Source organism: Orcinus orca, chromosome 7 (genome assembly GCF_937001465.1).
Source record: "Orcinus orca chromosome 7, mOrcOrc1.1, whole genome shotgun sequence".
Classification (NCBI taxonomy): domain Eukaryota; kingdom Metazoa; phylum Chordata; class Mammalia; order Artiodactyla; family Delphinidae; genus Orcinus; species Orcinus orca.
The window spans coordinates 98,534,708-98,550,375 of record NC_064565.1 but is presented as its reverse complement, the minus strand read 5'-3'; the positions used below and the strand labels follow the sequence as shown (position 1 = coordinate 98,550,375).

Below are 15,668 nucleotides of genomic sequence, written 5' to 3'. Positions count from 1 at the left end.
CTCCCTCCCACCCTCCCTATCCCACCCCTCCAGGCGGTCACAAAGCACCGAGCTGATCTCCCTGTGCTATGCAGCTGCTTCCCACTAGCTGTCTACCTTACATTTGGTAGGGTATATATGTCCATGCCTCTTTCTCGCTTTGTTACAGCTTACCCTTCCCCCTCCCCATATCCTCAAGTCCATTCTCTAGTAGGTCTGTGTCTTTATTCCTGTCTTACCGCTAGGTTCTTCATGACATTTTTTTTTCTTAAATTCCATATATATATGTTAGCATATGGTATTTGTCTTTCTCGTTCTGACTTACTTCACTCTGTATGACAGACTCTAGGTCTATCCACCTCATTACAAATATCTCAATTTCTTTTCTTTTTATGGCTGAGTAATATTCCATTGTATATATGTGCCACTGGTACAGCCACTATGGAGAACAGTATGGAGGTTCCTTTAAAAACTACAAATAGAACTACCATATGACCCAGCAATCCCACTACTGGGCATATACCCTGAGAAAACCAGAATTCAAAAAGAGTCATGTACCACAATGTTCATTGCCTTTTATCTTGACTCATGTGTGTGCCATCATCATATTTTACAAAGCAAATGTTAAAGTAAAGGTTACAAAACCATTAACTGTTACAATACTTGTGGCTTTAGTATTGGGGAAAATCTGCATATTAATTCATACCATTATTATTGGTTTTTAAATAGGAAGAAAATGTTGTGTGTCCAGGATAATTAATTTAGCTATTATGTTAAATTTTGAGGACACCAAAAATATTTCCTGTATTTGGAAGATTGGCTGCATTTATAATGACTTTGATTACAAAAGAAGACATGTACATTGTGGGAGAAAATAGTTAATACACAGTCAAATGAAAGTAAACAAAGTCATTTGAAATAACCACCAAGGAAAAAAATTCCTCCAGGTTTTTTATTTTTTTAATTTATTTATTGTTTACTTGGCCATGCCATGCGGCATGTGGGATTTTAGTTCCCTGACAAGAGATCGAACCCAAGACCCCTGCAGTGGAAGTGTGGACTCTTAACCACTGGACTGCCAGGGAAGTCCCACTCCAGATTTTTTAATATACTACATATATTTATATATATTTTTTACAATTATGGCTATTCTGGTCATACTGTTTTCTGATCTCCTCTTTTTAATAAGCAGTGTATTACAAATATTTTCCATATTATTTGACAACATTTTTATTGGCTGCCTTGTGTTTTATTATATGGGTACACTGTGATTTATTTTTAAAACACTCTGGCAAACATTCTTGCAGCTACTTCCTTAGAGTAAATCCCAGGAAGAGAAGTTTTTGGGGCAACAAGCATTTTAAAGTCTTTTGATACATGGGGGACCCAAACAGTCATAATGCAGAAGATAATTTCACAAAACTGCACTCCTTTCCCTTCCCAGGCAAACATCACAGTGATCTAATTATTGTTTGTTTGTTTGTTTTTAACTTTTAGGTTACCTTGCACCTCGAAACCTTCCTAGTACTGGCTTCTTCCCATTGCTGCAAACCCTACTCTGTGACACAGACTCTAAATGCAAAGACACACCCTATGGGCCACAGGATCTGCTTCGTAGGCAAGGAATTGACGATGCACAATTTAAAGACAGGTAGGGACACTTCCAAGTGTGTTCAGTTGCTGTGAGAGATCAGACCTTGTTTCCTTATGAGATATCCAGGAAGCCTTCCTAGGTTAGGTATACAACTTTATTTTCTCTATCTACAAATGTGATGATCTAAATATGAATGAACGAGGTGGGTACAAACTGGAATTACCATTTTTATGTAGGATTAAGCATAATCTACTTTGATGAATTACTCAAATTTTGCCTTTTAAAACTACTTACGGTTACCGGAGGATGGGGGTGGGGATAAATTGGGAAATTGGGACAGACATATACACACTGCTATACACATAAAATAGATAACTATTAAGGAGCTACTGTATATCACAGGGGACCCTACTCAATACTCTGTGATGGTCTATAGGGGAAAAGAATCTTAAAAGAAAAAAAAAAGGGTGGATATACGTGTATGTATAACTGATTCACTTTGCTGTACACCTGAAACTAACACAACATTGTAAATCAACTATACTCCAACAAAAATCAAAAAAAAAAAAACAAAAAAAAAAACCTGGGTTGGCAAGGCAGTCCTTCTTAACTTCCCTCAGAGATTCTCTATCCTACCTCAAATTGTCAGTGACATTGCCCTAAGACTCAATCACAAGCATAAGATATAGGGCGATGTCAGGGATATTATCTCCTGGAAGAATAACATATTTATCTAGCTCTATGTGGAACTTCTAGATATAACAGAAACCAGGAAATGCAAATAAGGAAATTAAGGGTCTAGAAATCAAAGTAATAAAGTTGAAAGTATTCTTAACTAAACAGCAATCTTTAAATGAAGTTAATGTGTATGGTGTGAGAAGAAACTGAAGAATAAAGTTAGGGAATCTAGACCACTTACAACCTCAGTTTTCCATCCTGAGATTTTAAACCTAAAGAGACACCCAAGAGCCCAACTGTCTATAGAACTGAGAAAAACATTGTAATCTGAATTGACCATGAGATTATCCTGGTAGAGATTTTTTTAAGTGTCTCACAAGAAAAGATTATATTTATCTATAATCAGAGATATTTGGTTCCAAAATTTTAATTTAAATTCCTTGACATGTAGCACCATTTCTCCTTTAATATTATCTTCGTGATTTTGATCATCAGATAATATGGGAGATACTTTAAGAGAGTTACTAACTACAAGCTGCTTAGCATAAAATATCAACATGTCAAGAATTGTCCTGGGAAATGACTTGAGACACCTGATTATTGGGTTGCTAATTCACATTGGTTTTGTGAACCAAACAAATTCTCTACCATTTTGTTACTTGCATTCTAATGGAAAAGTAAGCAAAAAAGCAATAAAATAAATAAATAGCATAATTACTGATAATAATAAATGTACTAGCAAGAAAATAGAGCAGGTTAAGAGGTAGAAACTGAAAGGTGGGAATTTAATAGGGTAGCAAAAGAAGGGCCTCTGCTAGAAGGTGACATTCGGGTAGAGACCAACAAAGACAGGGAAAAACCAGCACCAGCATGTGAACATCTAGAAGATAAAATTCCAGGCAGAGAAATAGTCAGTGATCCTGAAGTGGGGGCAAACCTGATCATTTAGAGGAACAGAAAGTCGGCTACTATGACTAGAACATAGTGAGGGATAATGCAAGCGGTGGGGGATATGGTGAAACAATAAAAACCATGAGAGAAAGAGCCTGAAGAATCAAACAGGTAAGCAAAGGGAAAGGATTTGTCTTTTGTTTTTAGTATAATGAGAAGCCACTGGAAATTTTTAAGCAGGGAAATGACATGACATATTTTCTATGAGACTAATATATTCTAGACATATACAAGCATTACCTCAGCTAGCAACTAGTTGAGTTGTGTATCTCTGCAAGGAGACCCAAAGCTGACTAGAGCCTATGCCCCCTTGTGTAATCAGTGTAGAGATAAAGTGAATGAATATTTTATTCATTCAACCACTTCACAGATGGTCTCTATGTCCCTATGTGAGTGATGAATTAGGCAAGGTTTATGCCTATGTTCTAGCAGGGTAAGGTAAATATTAAATCAACGATAGTAGGAGATAGTGCAATGAAGAGTGCCAGAAGGATGCTGAAGCAAGACACCTCCATACTTAAAGTAGAAAGAGAGCTTTCAGCTGACATAATCAGGTAAATCTTCATGGAAAAGTTGTACTTGAGATGGACATTTCGTGAGCCAAGTGATAGAGAAGATATGGGGAAAATTAATGTCCATTATTTACAAATTGGATTACAGCTTCAGCTGGGGCTCTCATCTTTGTATTTTTTTTTTTTTTTTCCGTGAAGAACTAAGTAACAATGAGGGAAATAGTTAACAAAATCTAAGAAGTCCATAAATATACCTCTGCTCAAAGAAGTATTTTTCTATGTAATATAATAGAGAACCAAATCCATGGAGTCCCCTGAGATGAGCCATCGAGTTGGTTTTGGAACCAGGATTAAAGTCCAGGTTTATTTTACCCTCTGTCAGTTATTCTCCAGATAGCTGATCATGTCTCTTTGTTTTCAGTTTTATTCCAATCTCCAGGTATTTTATTGAGCTCAAGCTCTATATTGCTGTATATTCAGTATTTTCTCTAAACTACCAAGTAATTGGAACTTAATTTGGAAAGTGATGTACAATAATAAAATTGCATTAATGATATTCCCCACCATGCTATTAACTTTTATACTTTATAGCCATGCAGTGAAACTGGGGCATGGTTACTAGGTAAGCCGTCCCATTCTAAGTAAGCCATTGTACTAAATTACTTCCCTTTGGTGAAGAAAGATTCACCAGCATAGCCTCATTAAGAAACAAAACAGTCAGGGAAAAAAAAAAATGCCGTCTTTGGCTTCATCAAAAGAGGCCCACCTGGGGCTTCCCTGGTGGCGCAGTGGTTGAGAGTCCGCCTGCTGATGCAGGGGACACGGGTTCGTACCCTGGTCTGGGAAGATCCCACATGCCGAGGAGCGGCTGGGACGCTGAGCCTGCGCATCCGGAGCCTGTGCGGCGCAATGGGAGAGGCCGCAACAGTGAGAAGCCCACGTGCCGCAAAAAAAAAAAAAAAAAAAAGGCCCACCCTGTTTATTTTGAAAGACATGATCACACTCAGTCACTACTTGCTGGCCAGTCGCCAAGTTTTTTCATGCGTTTTTGCATTGGCACCAACCTTCTGTTATTAAATTCATATTTTTCTTAAGCATTAGCTTCAGGATGAGGTGCTTTAAAAAAAAATTCAACACTATACTCAGCATCAACTGTAACTAGCTGTCTGAAAGAAGAAATGATTACAGTTATGATTTTTTGCCCCTTAATGCACAAGGGATGATCCAGCATCATGGGACATACCCTTGTGGTCCTTCCTCCCTGCCCTGCCTCTAAGAATACATCAGAACAGTGGGAACCCCTGGCTGTGCCATTGCTCACACAGCTGGCAAGTGGCAAAGATCATCTTGCAGAGCTCACAGGGTCATTATTTGGGGAAGCAGTTCAACATTCCTGCAGCTCCTGTGGGGTATTGCCTCTGTGGATTTACTCCCTATCTCTGTCATGTCGACACTCATCCATGACCTGTGTTTTCCAGATTCATACCTCTGCTCCTATTGAATGGCTCCTACAGAACTTGAAACATAGCTAATCAGATTCTCTTCAGGGAAAGTTTTAAAGTGCCAAGACTCTTGTTTAATACTGAAAAATATGGATGTGTTTAGAAACTGACCTGAAGGTATTATTGGGAATAAAAGGGAAGTGGAAGTAAAATGTGTCCTCATTTGACTATAAAGATGAGGTGAGATGTATAAGTCTCACACTGTATTAATTTCAGAGTAATTATTAACCATCTAGTAATCATTTTAGTGAGTATTCATATAAAAATAAAGGTTAAAATTTCATTTATCAAAAACAAAGTGGAAGGAAGTCTTAACTGCCACACAGGCAAAATTGTTAATTCATTGAGTTAGAATGTATTGAATGTGTACCACCTGCTGGAGACAATGCAACTCACTATGGATACATAGATGACTAAGGCATCTCCCTATATAAACTTAAAATCTAGTGGGAGAGAGAGATAGAGACTACTAAACAGGTAAATTAATCTATGACGTGGTAAATGTGATGAATATTTGTTTAGTTCTCACTGTGCCCAGGACGTCAGACAACAAATGGTGAATAGTTACACAGACACCCTGAGACATTGTTTCTGCCTGAGGAATATGCATCTGACTGTTGGATATATTATTGGAGTGGAGAGGGGTTTGGGTGGGGAGATATCAGAAGAGTTCTCCAGAGATCTGTGTGAGTAAGATCATTAAGGACAGATAGGGTGGTGGTTACCAGACTAGAGGAAGGTGTATTTGAGATAGGCCATAAAAAAAGAATCTCAGAACTTAATAAAGGAAAGAAATCAATGGCGGCCCTTGTAGAGTCAGTTTAGAGGAATAGGCAGGTAGCTTTGCTGCTGACTGTGATGGCAAAATGACAAATTCCCTTGTAGTGTTGCCATATTAATCTGCCTGTGTCAGGGCTAGGTAGAACATAATATGTACAGGGTCATCTGAAAGCTACTGTGGTGTTATCTCCTCCTCTACATTCTACGTGCTTCTGATACACCTGTACCCCCAAGGCATTTCCTCATCTGCCCATCATGGTGCCTTTAGAAATGTATTAGCTCAGATATACATTATATCTCCAAAGTCCCTCCAAAGAGTATAAAAAATCCTAGGACAGAGCAACATATGAAGGCATTTCTAAATCTTAACACCTTAATGATATAGATTGTTGATTGGTAAGTGAGCTACCTAGAAGAGAGGTGTATGTTGAACATGGGCAGGCAGGGGTTGTACCTGAAGCATAGATGACCCTGAAGGAATGAACATCAGAATGAAATTGAAGAAAATAATGAAAAAAATTAAAATGACTTCTTCTTGGGGGAGTCAGGAAGGACAAGCATATCAAATCACTGAGGAGGCCTCAATGCCATTACAACATTCTTATTTGTACTTAAAAGTCGGTAATGAATGTCATCTGAAGCTGGAATCAGAACTGGGCCTGGAGCAGATTTCATGCCTTCTTTCCAGGTGTCACTACATTACCGTATAATTGTAAGTCTGGGGAAAAAGGGAAAAAATATAAAAAGTTTAATCCTTAAAGACAAAAAAAGAATGTCAGAATTTTCTTTTTGGGATTTGCCATATGTGTCTTTCCTGGAAGCAGTTCCTTTTAAAGACAGAATTACCATGGCACACATGGATGCCGCCCACACAGGTAGTCTTTCCCACTCACAGGAAATACAGAGACATTCAATATAAGTGCATAAATCCTACCGTTGCAATGATATCTATAAATGTGACATTTCCCCAATGTAACTGTTGGTAGACATGTCTGAGAAGAAGTAAAACTACTCTGAGCCTAGTTTCCCTCCTGGTATCTTAAATTTAACATTTTGAATCCAAGATGTTTCCCTTATTAAATTCCTTTTCAAAGTAGAGCACTGTAAATACCATAGAAGCAGACTCTACCTCTTCAGCATCTTAGAGGCAGGCCCTTAGCCATCTCCGTGGTACTGTACATGTGGCTGGGTCCAGTAAAAGGCAGTAAAGTGATGCCATGGGCCACTTGGAGATTTGACTCAGGCTTTCTTGCCTCACCCAGAAGGTTGAATTCTCTGGACTCAGGTGAGCCTACATGCTGGATTCAGGGGCATCCAAATTTTGTATAATGCCTTAATATACCTCCCAGAGACATCTAGTATGAGAGAGATTCTCTGAGACTTTCTTAGAGCTATTCAGAGTTCCTGAATAGGATTTTTAAATCTCTTGAGTTGGTCCTAGAGAGTGGGATTAGGGAAGAGTCATCATTGAATAAATCCACTTCTCTGTCACAGCCTAGTGCAGGGTTTCTCAATCTCAGCATTATTGCTACTTGGGATCAGATAATTCTTTGTTGTGCTGTGCACTGTAGAATGTTTAGTAGCATCCCTGGCCTCTACCCACTAGATACCAGTAGCATCACTCCCGTCCAGTTGTGACAACTAAATATTTCTCCAGATATTGTCAAATATCCTCTGGGAGCAGGGGAGGGAGCACAAAATTGCCCCCAGTTGAAAACCACGAGCCTAGTGAAAGTATGAAGAAAAAGATTTTAAGGTAGCAAGAGGCATGAATTAGGTTATGATTCTAGGATCTCGCTCTGTAAGAAACACAAATGACCACTCTAATTGAGCGCCCCCAGTCATGTGTTGTCATCATTCCCTAGGCATGTCCTTACTTAGCTATTACGATTAACGTATTACAATCCCTGTTTTTTTTATTTGACTTGCCCATTATATTACATATCGTGGGAATTTAATAAATGTTAGTGAGTTTATGGATGAATATGGTGGATAAAGTGTAAGATTGATTATATGTTTGTGTCTGTGGTGCCACCTCTGGTGTTTCCTCTTCCAAGGACCTTTGCAGAACCAGGTGTGCAACAGTGGAGGCAGGGCAGGCTATTTAAAAAAAAAAAGACGCTTCCTTAGCTCTCAGTTCTTCCAAGTGATATTCTTTATTATCTATTATTCAGTGCTTGCCATGTGCTAAACATCCTACCGTCTGCCAACACAGTGCACTGTAAATAGACTTTTCTCAAGCATTTTACAGTCTGAGGAGAAAATTGATCATTACTTCAAATGGAAAATTCCTCTTATGAGTAAACTGATAAAGAAATTAAATAATAAAATGAAGAAAGGGTTACAGAATTCTGGGTAAGGTACTTTCCCTCTTCCCACCTCACCAGCCAGTGCTCACTGGTTCCAGATTATGAATGATAAGGGTGCGTCCATTTGGTGTCCAGAGATCTTGAAGGTTCTAGTATTGTAAGATTATGTGGGGAGTATAGATACATAAGTATGGGGCTTCAGCTCCATACCGATGGTGAAGGCTGTGTCTTTGTACCATCTTCTTTGTGGGCACTTTGACAGTTAATATTGGTGAGTGCCTATGATGACAGGGCCCAGAGAGGCACTTGTTAAGGACATCTCACCTAGTACTCACAACAGCCTTGCAAGATAGGTGTATCATTCGTAATTTTCAGATGAGGCTGAAATTTTTTAGGAAGAGGCAGAGCTGGGATTCAAAAGATATCTAACAGCTCCAAAGTTCTTTCTTCTACATCCCAGCAACACTGTCTCTTTTTATTTAATCAGCCATCCTATCTTATGGTTCAGTGCCGTGCTAGGTGTTTTGAATAAAAAGAGCATCATCATGGTGCCTACTTCCAAAGATGTCACGGCCTAAAATGGAAAAGTGGTAGGAATAGGTACACAGACAAACATAATACACTTAAAATTTATATAAAGTAAGTATGTACAAAATGCTTAAATTGTGTAAAATGATGGAAAAGATACTGGTTCTCATTCATCACTCTAAGAAGCATAGAGTTCTCTGTCTATAAGTATGGTCAAGCTAATTAGAAAGCTCAGAGATTACACTTAATTCAGTAAGACTGGATACCTTCCTGTCCTTTAGTAATTTAATAGGGAGTCAAAAAGAACTAATTACCTTTGCTTGGGGGAGGTAAGCTGTATTTCAACTTAGAGCCTTAATTCATCTTTTTACCCACAATGCTTGATGTTGCACATTTATTTTGTGGTTTCCATTTTAAGAGTTGACAGACAATAGTTACGTTGAGCAGTGGCAGAGGACACATGCCATGACACTACACATTGTAAATACAAAGCAACACTGGGGAAAATTTGCAGGAAGATGACCAGCAAAGCACGTGTGAGATCCCATGCTCTCTCCCTGACAAAAGGCCGTGCCGGGACCACCTAAAAGGAGATGAACCGCCTCCCCACTCCTGTAACATGGGACTTGTAGGCAACTGTGTAATTGTGGGCACTTCCTGGTCAAGGACGGGTCCTGTTAGAAAAGAGGCCTCCAGAGTTCCTTGTCTGGAAGAGCCATTTTCTGTTGAGCAAGTTCAAACCTGTTGAGCCAGCAGCTTGCTGGGAAGGGGATGAACTTGTTTTGGCATTGAAAGAATATTTGAAGGAATAATTTTCGGGCTCTTATCTGAACATGGGAAATGGGCAAGGTGTCCCCTGTAGAGTTGATGCAGCTTTTGCTTCTCCAAGCTCACACTTCCTTAATTTCCCATCACCTCTTTTTTGTTTCTCCCCCACTCCCATTTATTTTTCAAGTCTCTGTTTTCTCTTGCTCCTTCTTTCTTCTTTTTGATGTTTGTCACTCTCCCTTTGGTTTTTGTTGCTGTCCCTATTCCTTAAAAATTTTATGAAGGCAGTTTTTCCCTTTATTTCAAAATGTGTTGATATTCAGTAGTGTTTCTTACAGTATTTCAAGCTGAACTAAAAAAATGTCGAGAAAAAGAAGAGTGAACTTGACTTTCTCAAACTTTCTAAAACTTCTGTTTGAGAGCAGGAAAAAGGTTCAGGTCATTTCTTATTTTTATCTGAACAGTTTTCCCATCCAAATAGTCAGCATAAGGAATGTAAGAAGATTTAGGGGAATACAGTCATGGTCATGAATAATTCAAATATACATTAAGAATGCAGAACTTCTAGAGCAACCAGTACATTTTATAGAGAATATTGGAAGAACACTAGGGAATGGAAACAAATATCACCCCTTCTTATCATTTTTATTAAAAGGACACGCTGGGAAAAAAACAGATTTTTTTTTTCCCAATTATAAATCATAAAGTATCCTGGAACCAGGACTCAGATCTTGTTTCTAAAAAGGGAAGTCAAATCAAACCACAGTAGCAAGCAGAACTTCTTGCTTTCCCACTGTTATCTTTTTATATCCATTCTTAGGTACCGTAAGTAAGCTTTTTATAAACAATCAGACAAAATTCAGATTATTCATTCCAGACATCTGGACTTATTTCACTCTTGAAATAGATATATTTATTTTAGACACTTACTTTAGGAATATCAAGTTTTCAAGAAAATATGATTATTTCCATTTTAATAATAACTAAACAGGAAGCAATTTTTTTAAAAGAGGGTTACTGAATTGTGGAGTGGTCCAATAATATTTTCTTCCAAAAGCTGGTGTGACCATGTTGTGCAGAGATTGCTGGCACCACATGCTATCATTACAGCCTTGATACACTCAGTACAATTAAAACCCTGAGTACATCATTATTTCTTTAACACCTGGTGCCACCTGTAATGACACCAACCACAGTGCTTAGCACAGACTAGATATTCAATAAATGTGTCTTCTCCTTCTTCTTTGAATCGGTCTTGCAAGTATTCATCTTTGACAGTCTTCAAAATGCCATCTGTAATTTAACATAGAAAACTTCTTTTTCTTTTGTGGTTGACAAATAAGCAGACCTTGATTTCAGTCTCTGAAGCACCCTTTGACTACCATCTATTTGGGATCCGCCATCTTTTTAAAAGAAAAGATATATATCATAAATATTTTCAGTATTTAGCTCTAAAGTCCTTTTTTCTTTCTATAAGAGTGAAGTAAAAAATAAGTATTTTAAACCTTATCTAGGCCATTTTCTCTGAGTAAAAATTTACCTTGTAGGAGGCCTTATATATTCATTGGTATATGGTTAGGTGAGTTTTGTCATTAAAATCCTAGAAAGTAGATTAAAAATTTGAAAGTCCTAGGAGAGCCCTGGAATCTACCATATAATACATTGCTGTAACTGAAATTAATGTGAGTAAAGTTATAGAGTTCTTGCTTTTTCTTCTCTAGTGAAATTCTGAGAAAGTCATCCAACCTGGAGAAGGACAGCAATTTATCACTCCAGAGCACTGAAGTTCCAGAAAAAAGGCACGCATCACTGGGTAAGCTATCCTCTTCTGCCCAGTTTAGAACAGGCCTTTTGGAACAACCAGTAAAGGTCTAATCTTTAAAAGTTATACTTTTAACTTTTCAAACAAAGATGGAATGCCTAGAATATCCCTAAGAGATCTAAATATTTCCTTATGGTTGCCTGAGTGTGGTGGTGCAGTTATGCAAAGGTCTTGAGAATAATTGGAAATTAAGTTCTTACTGAAGCACTCTCTAGGAGCAAAACCCTAAATGGTACTATTATAATGTTGAGAATTACACGCTTTCCCAGAATTGACTAGGGACTCTTCAGTTGCCTGCAATGAGATAACACTGGGATGGTTAGAATGCCCATCAATAAAAAATGTTGGATAGAATCTCAGAGATTTGTCCAAACTTTATATTTTACAGATGAGGAGTATGAGGCCCAACAAGGTTAAGCGCCCTCCCTGTCCCATCATCCAGCTGACCTGGTACTGGAGCAGCTGCCAAGATGGGACTCTTCTAGCTGTAGTTTTCTTCCTCCCACTCTACCACTCAGCATCACAGTCATTCAGCATGCTGTGTACTTCTTTCATTCACAGCTAGGCCAGTGGCCCTGAGACAGTAATGTGCAGAATACCCACAGGCTGAGCTCCCTGAACCTTATGTCCAGGTGCTTTTGCTGCAGATGGTCTTGAGAGACACTCGTTAGAAGCCACAAATTGAGAGTAAACTCTCAAAACAGCAGGACTGTTTTGTATTCATTGGCAAATATTTATTGGGTGCCTGCTATCATGTAGGCACTGTCTTAGGTACTGAAGATACATTAGTGAACAAAACAAAGATTCCTGTATGTCAGAATATGATGGGTGATATGGGGGAGAAAAGGAATACCTTTAAAAATGCCATGTGATATTTAAGATTCTATGATATTAACATTCCAATACAAGTTGATGGACCAAATGAAAAAAAGTCCTTTGTTATTGAAGTAGGAATATGGCAGTGAGTGGTTTTGAGGAGTTAACGTGCTGTTGTCAATGATCTCTGGGTGTTTGGCTGAGTGGTTACAGCACAGTAGAAATAAGATCATACTGTTGTGGTCCAGTAAGCTTTGCTTTGCTCAGTAGCCACAGATTATGTTTCTTAGCCTGGCCAGTCATCTCACAAATGTATTGCTTTGGTCTAGAGGAATCAGTTGGTAAATTCTTCAGCCCAGTGAGCATTTTAACAAAGCCTAGGCCCCACTGATGTTAGGTCACTGTATCTTTGAATATTAAGATTCTTTGTTGTGAGGATAATAAAGTATTTCTGTACACAATTTATAAAAGTGAACACACTGGCTTAATGAACATCCATGCTATAGATCTGAACATACTCTTCCAGCTAATGCTCCTAACCAGGAACATTCTGCCACATTATAAATAGTACTGGATGAGGCCACTTTGGGAATTACTTAATTAGCATATACTGTAGTCTGGACTAATTGCTTTCCCCCATTTATTTGATCTGAAACACCATTCAAAAACCACTTTGGGGAGGAGAGAATTTATGATCCTAAGCAGATTTTAGCCTCCCAATTGAATAATTAAAAAAAACAAAACATTATCACCAGATGTGCATTGGCAGATCCTTTGAACAGATGCTGGCTATGATGGATCTGTGGAGCTAGTGGAGGCACCTCAGATCCTCTAGGCCTGAACAGAAATGACTCAGTTTATTAGGCAATAATATTGGTGATAAAGTTTAACGATATAAACTGGAATGAAAGCAAATGACATCCAAAAATGATTGGAAAAAACCCCAAAGCAGACCAAAACCATCAGTTTTATGTGAAAGGAAAAACTGATGGACTTTGCCCTTTTGCCAATATGAAACTTTCATGGAAGATGCATATTTGAGCATATTCTTGCTGTGGAGTACATGAGAGCATAAGTGATATTTATGGATTCTTATGTGAACCTGCCTGTGTGTGTGTGTGTGTGTGTGTGTGTGTGTGTGTGTGTGTGTGTGTGTAGTATGCTAATCTCTTCTTTCTTTTACAACAGCCACAGTATTTCCTAGTCCACGTTCTGATTTGGAAAGTGATGGAACATATACTTTCAATGGTAGTCAAGTGCTTGCCTGGATCCTTAGTTTGGAAAAGGTAATTTCACTCAGTTTTGTATGGACTCATAATAAAAAGCAGGTAAACAAATGCCTCTTAGATTAATAGAGGAATCTTCCAAATAGGAAGCGTATTCCCATTTGGAGTAATGTCTCCGGGAGATTCTTTTCTTGGGAGCTCTTTCATAAAAAGCTTAATTTTGAGGCATTCTAAATTCCTTAAGGTCTTGGATATTTATTTACTTCCCTGTTAAGTCCCTTAGTTGAACTTAAGATTTTCATTTAGTAAAAAATAGGGTGGCATTACATGTGATCTTTTAATTTCCTGAAGCAGGAAAGAAAAAATACTGTATGAAAGCAGATGAAACTTTAACACCCATCAGACTTGCTGCCTCATCTATACTAATAATGCTTTTGGAAAACTTAGAGCTGTAAAGAATATCTCCCCAAAGTAATAAAATCCCTTTCCTTAGCGTGGTTTAAAGCCTACCTATGGATTTCCGTCTGTTTACCAGTCTTCCACTTTAAGATTCCAGATTGCAAGATGATAAACATCATTTCTATCGGAGGTGCAAACTGGCGACCTGTGAGCTGTATGTGTATGTGTGCACATATACAAGGCTTTTGAGAAACTGAATTTGAATGCCTTTAGGCAGAAGAGGTACTCTTCTGTCAGCTGCAATCCCCACTTTTCCTTGTTGTCTTTTATCCAACCAGATTCATACATTTAAGTTATTTGGCTGGCCGGTGGACATTTAAATCCTGCTTTACGTGCTCTTCAGAAATTAAGAGGAGATCGTTTTTAATATTTTGCCATGGAGAGACTACTACTCTCTCTCTCTTTCTCTGACTATCTATCACACACACACATAAGAATTTTTAATAATATATCCATGTCTTATGTAGTAGACGTTTCTTCCATCTGAAACATAGGGACATAACTCTGGTCTTTATTCATATATTCCTGTGACCATAACCACTGCTGCTTAATATGTGTCTATTAGTTCCCCTTGAATTAACATTCTGTATAACTGAGGCATCTTGATAAACTTGTTTATGTCAGTAAGCCAAAGAACAACACAAAAATGTATGTCAGGAAAAGGCACCATACCTATCAAGGCAATTCAGCCAGTGCTGGTTGAAATATAAGACTTCCAGGGTCAGTCCAATCTAGATTTTGAAAGTCTAGTTTATTTAATAGTTGAGGTACCTAAAGCACCCTGTGTAGCTGAGGAAGCCCCACCATGTGCCCACGTAATTCCAGTATAAAGCCTCCACAAATCATGCTAGGGTGCCAACTAGGGAAAGTTATTTTATTCCATTCTATTTCTTCTATATTGGTTCCTAGAAGCAAACAGCCTTGAATTGTATAAGTTAAATTCTTTAATAGCTAGAATAGCAGTGCTATTCTCAAAAATACCACTTTATTGTATTGAAACTCCCGTGTTCTCTTTCTCATATGGAATAAAATTTCAGAATTTTGTGAGGCAGCACAGAGTCATGTATCCGATGGAGATAAGTCAAAAATGAATTTTCTATGTATAGATACATATTTTCAGAGTAGTTGGAGCAGAAAAGGGATGTAAAAATCAGGATCACATATTGATGCCTCTGTCAGCAATCTCTCTGATTCCTTTTTCTTTCTTTTTTTTTTTTTCTTTTTCTTTCTGTTTACTGCTTTCTGCAACCCTTGCAAGAATAAGTAGAGAAATCATTCTGGGGTGAGTTTATATGTAATGTTAAGAAAGAGATGTGGATGAATGACTAGAAGACCTGGCACTTAGAGTATCTCCTGGAATAAGTGGAGCCTGTCTTGTTTCATTACATTTAGAAGTTGAATCACTGGAAGGTAGAGTGTAGATTTTGTGATATAAAGGGAGGATGAAGTTAGCTAGCCCTCACCTCACAGCTTATAGTAATTAATTACTAGGAAGGATGCATTAAATATTGCAACTAACTGTAATTGGCTCTATAAATATCTAAACAACTTAATGGTGAATGTGATCAATATTATAGATGAAAATAGTGCTGCATCTGTTAACTAGTCTGTACTGTGAAATATATGGGGGACTTCCATTATGAAAATGCTTTCCAATTATTGCCTTTGATAATTATATGCTTGTATGTATTTTCATATATGTGTTTTCTTTTTTCTTTATATGCATAATTCTTAAATGAAATAA

General features: G+C 37.9%; 1 protein-coding gene across 3 annotated transcripts in view; it reads left to right on the top strand.

The window, feature by feature from the left end:
• ABCA12 (ATP binding cassette subfamily A member 12) overlaps nt 1-15,668 on the top strand; it is a 180,100-nt gene that overhangs the window by 57,105 nt on the left and 107,327 nt on the right. For 2 of the 3 annotated variants that reach the window (XM_049711889.1, XM_049711888.1), the window contains exons 3-4: nt 11,323-11,414; nt 13,428-13,525. In XM_049711889.1, coding sequence (XP_049567846.1) covers nt 11,323-11,414; nt 13,428-13,525 — 190 coding nt within the window. Of the gene's footprint in view, nt 1-1,476; nt 1,631-11,322; nt 11,415-13,427; nt 13,526-15,668 lie in introns of all 3 variants that reach the window. The other variant, XM_049711887.1, reaches the window with a different exon arrangement.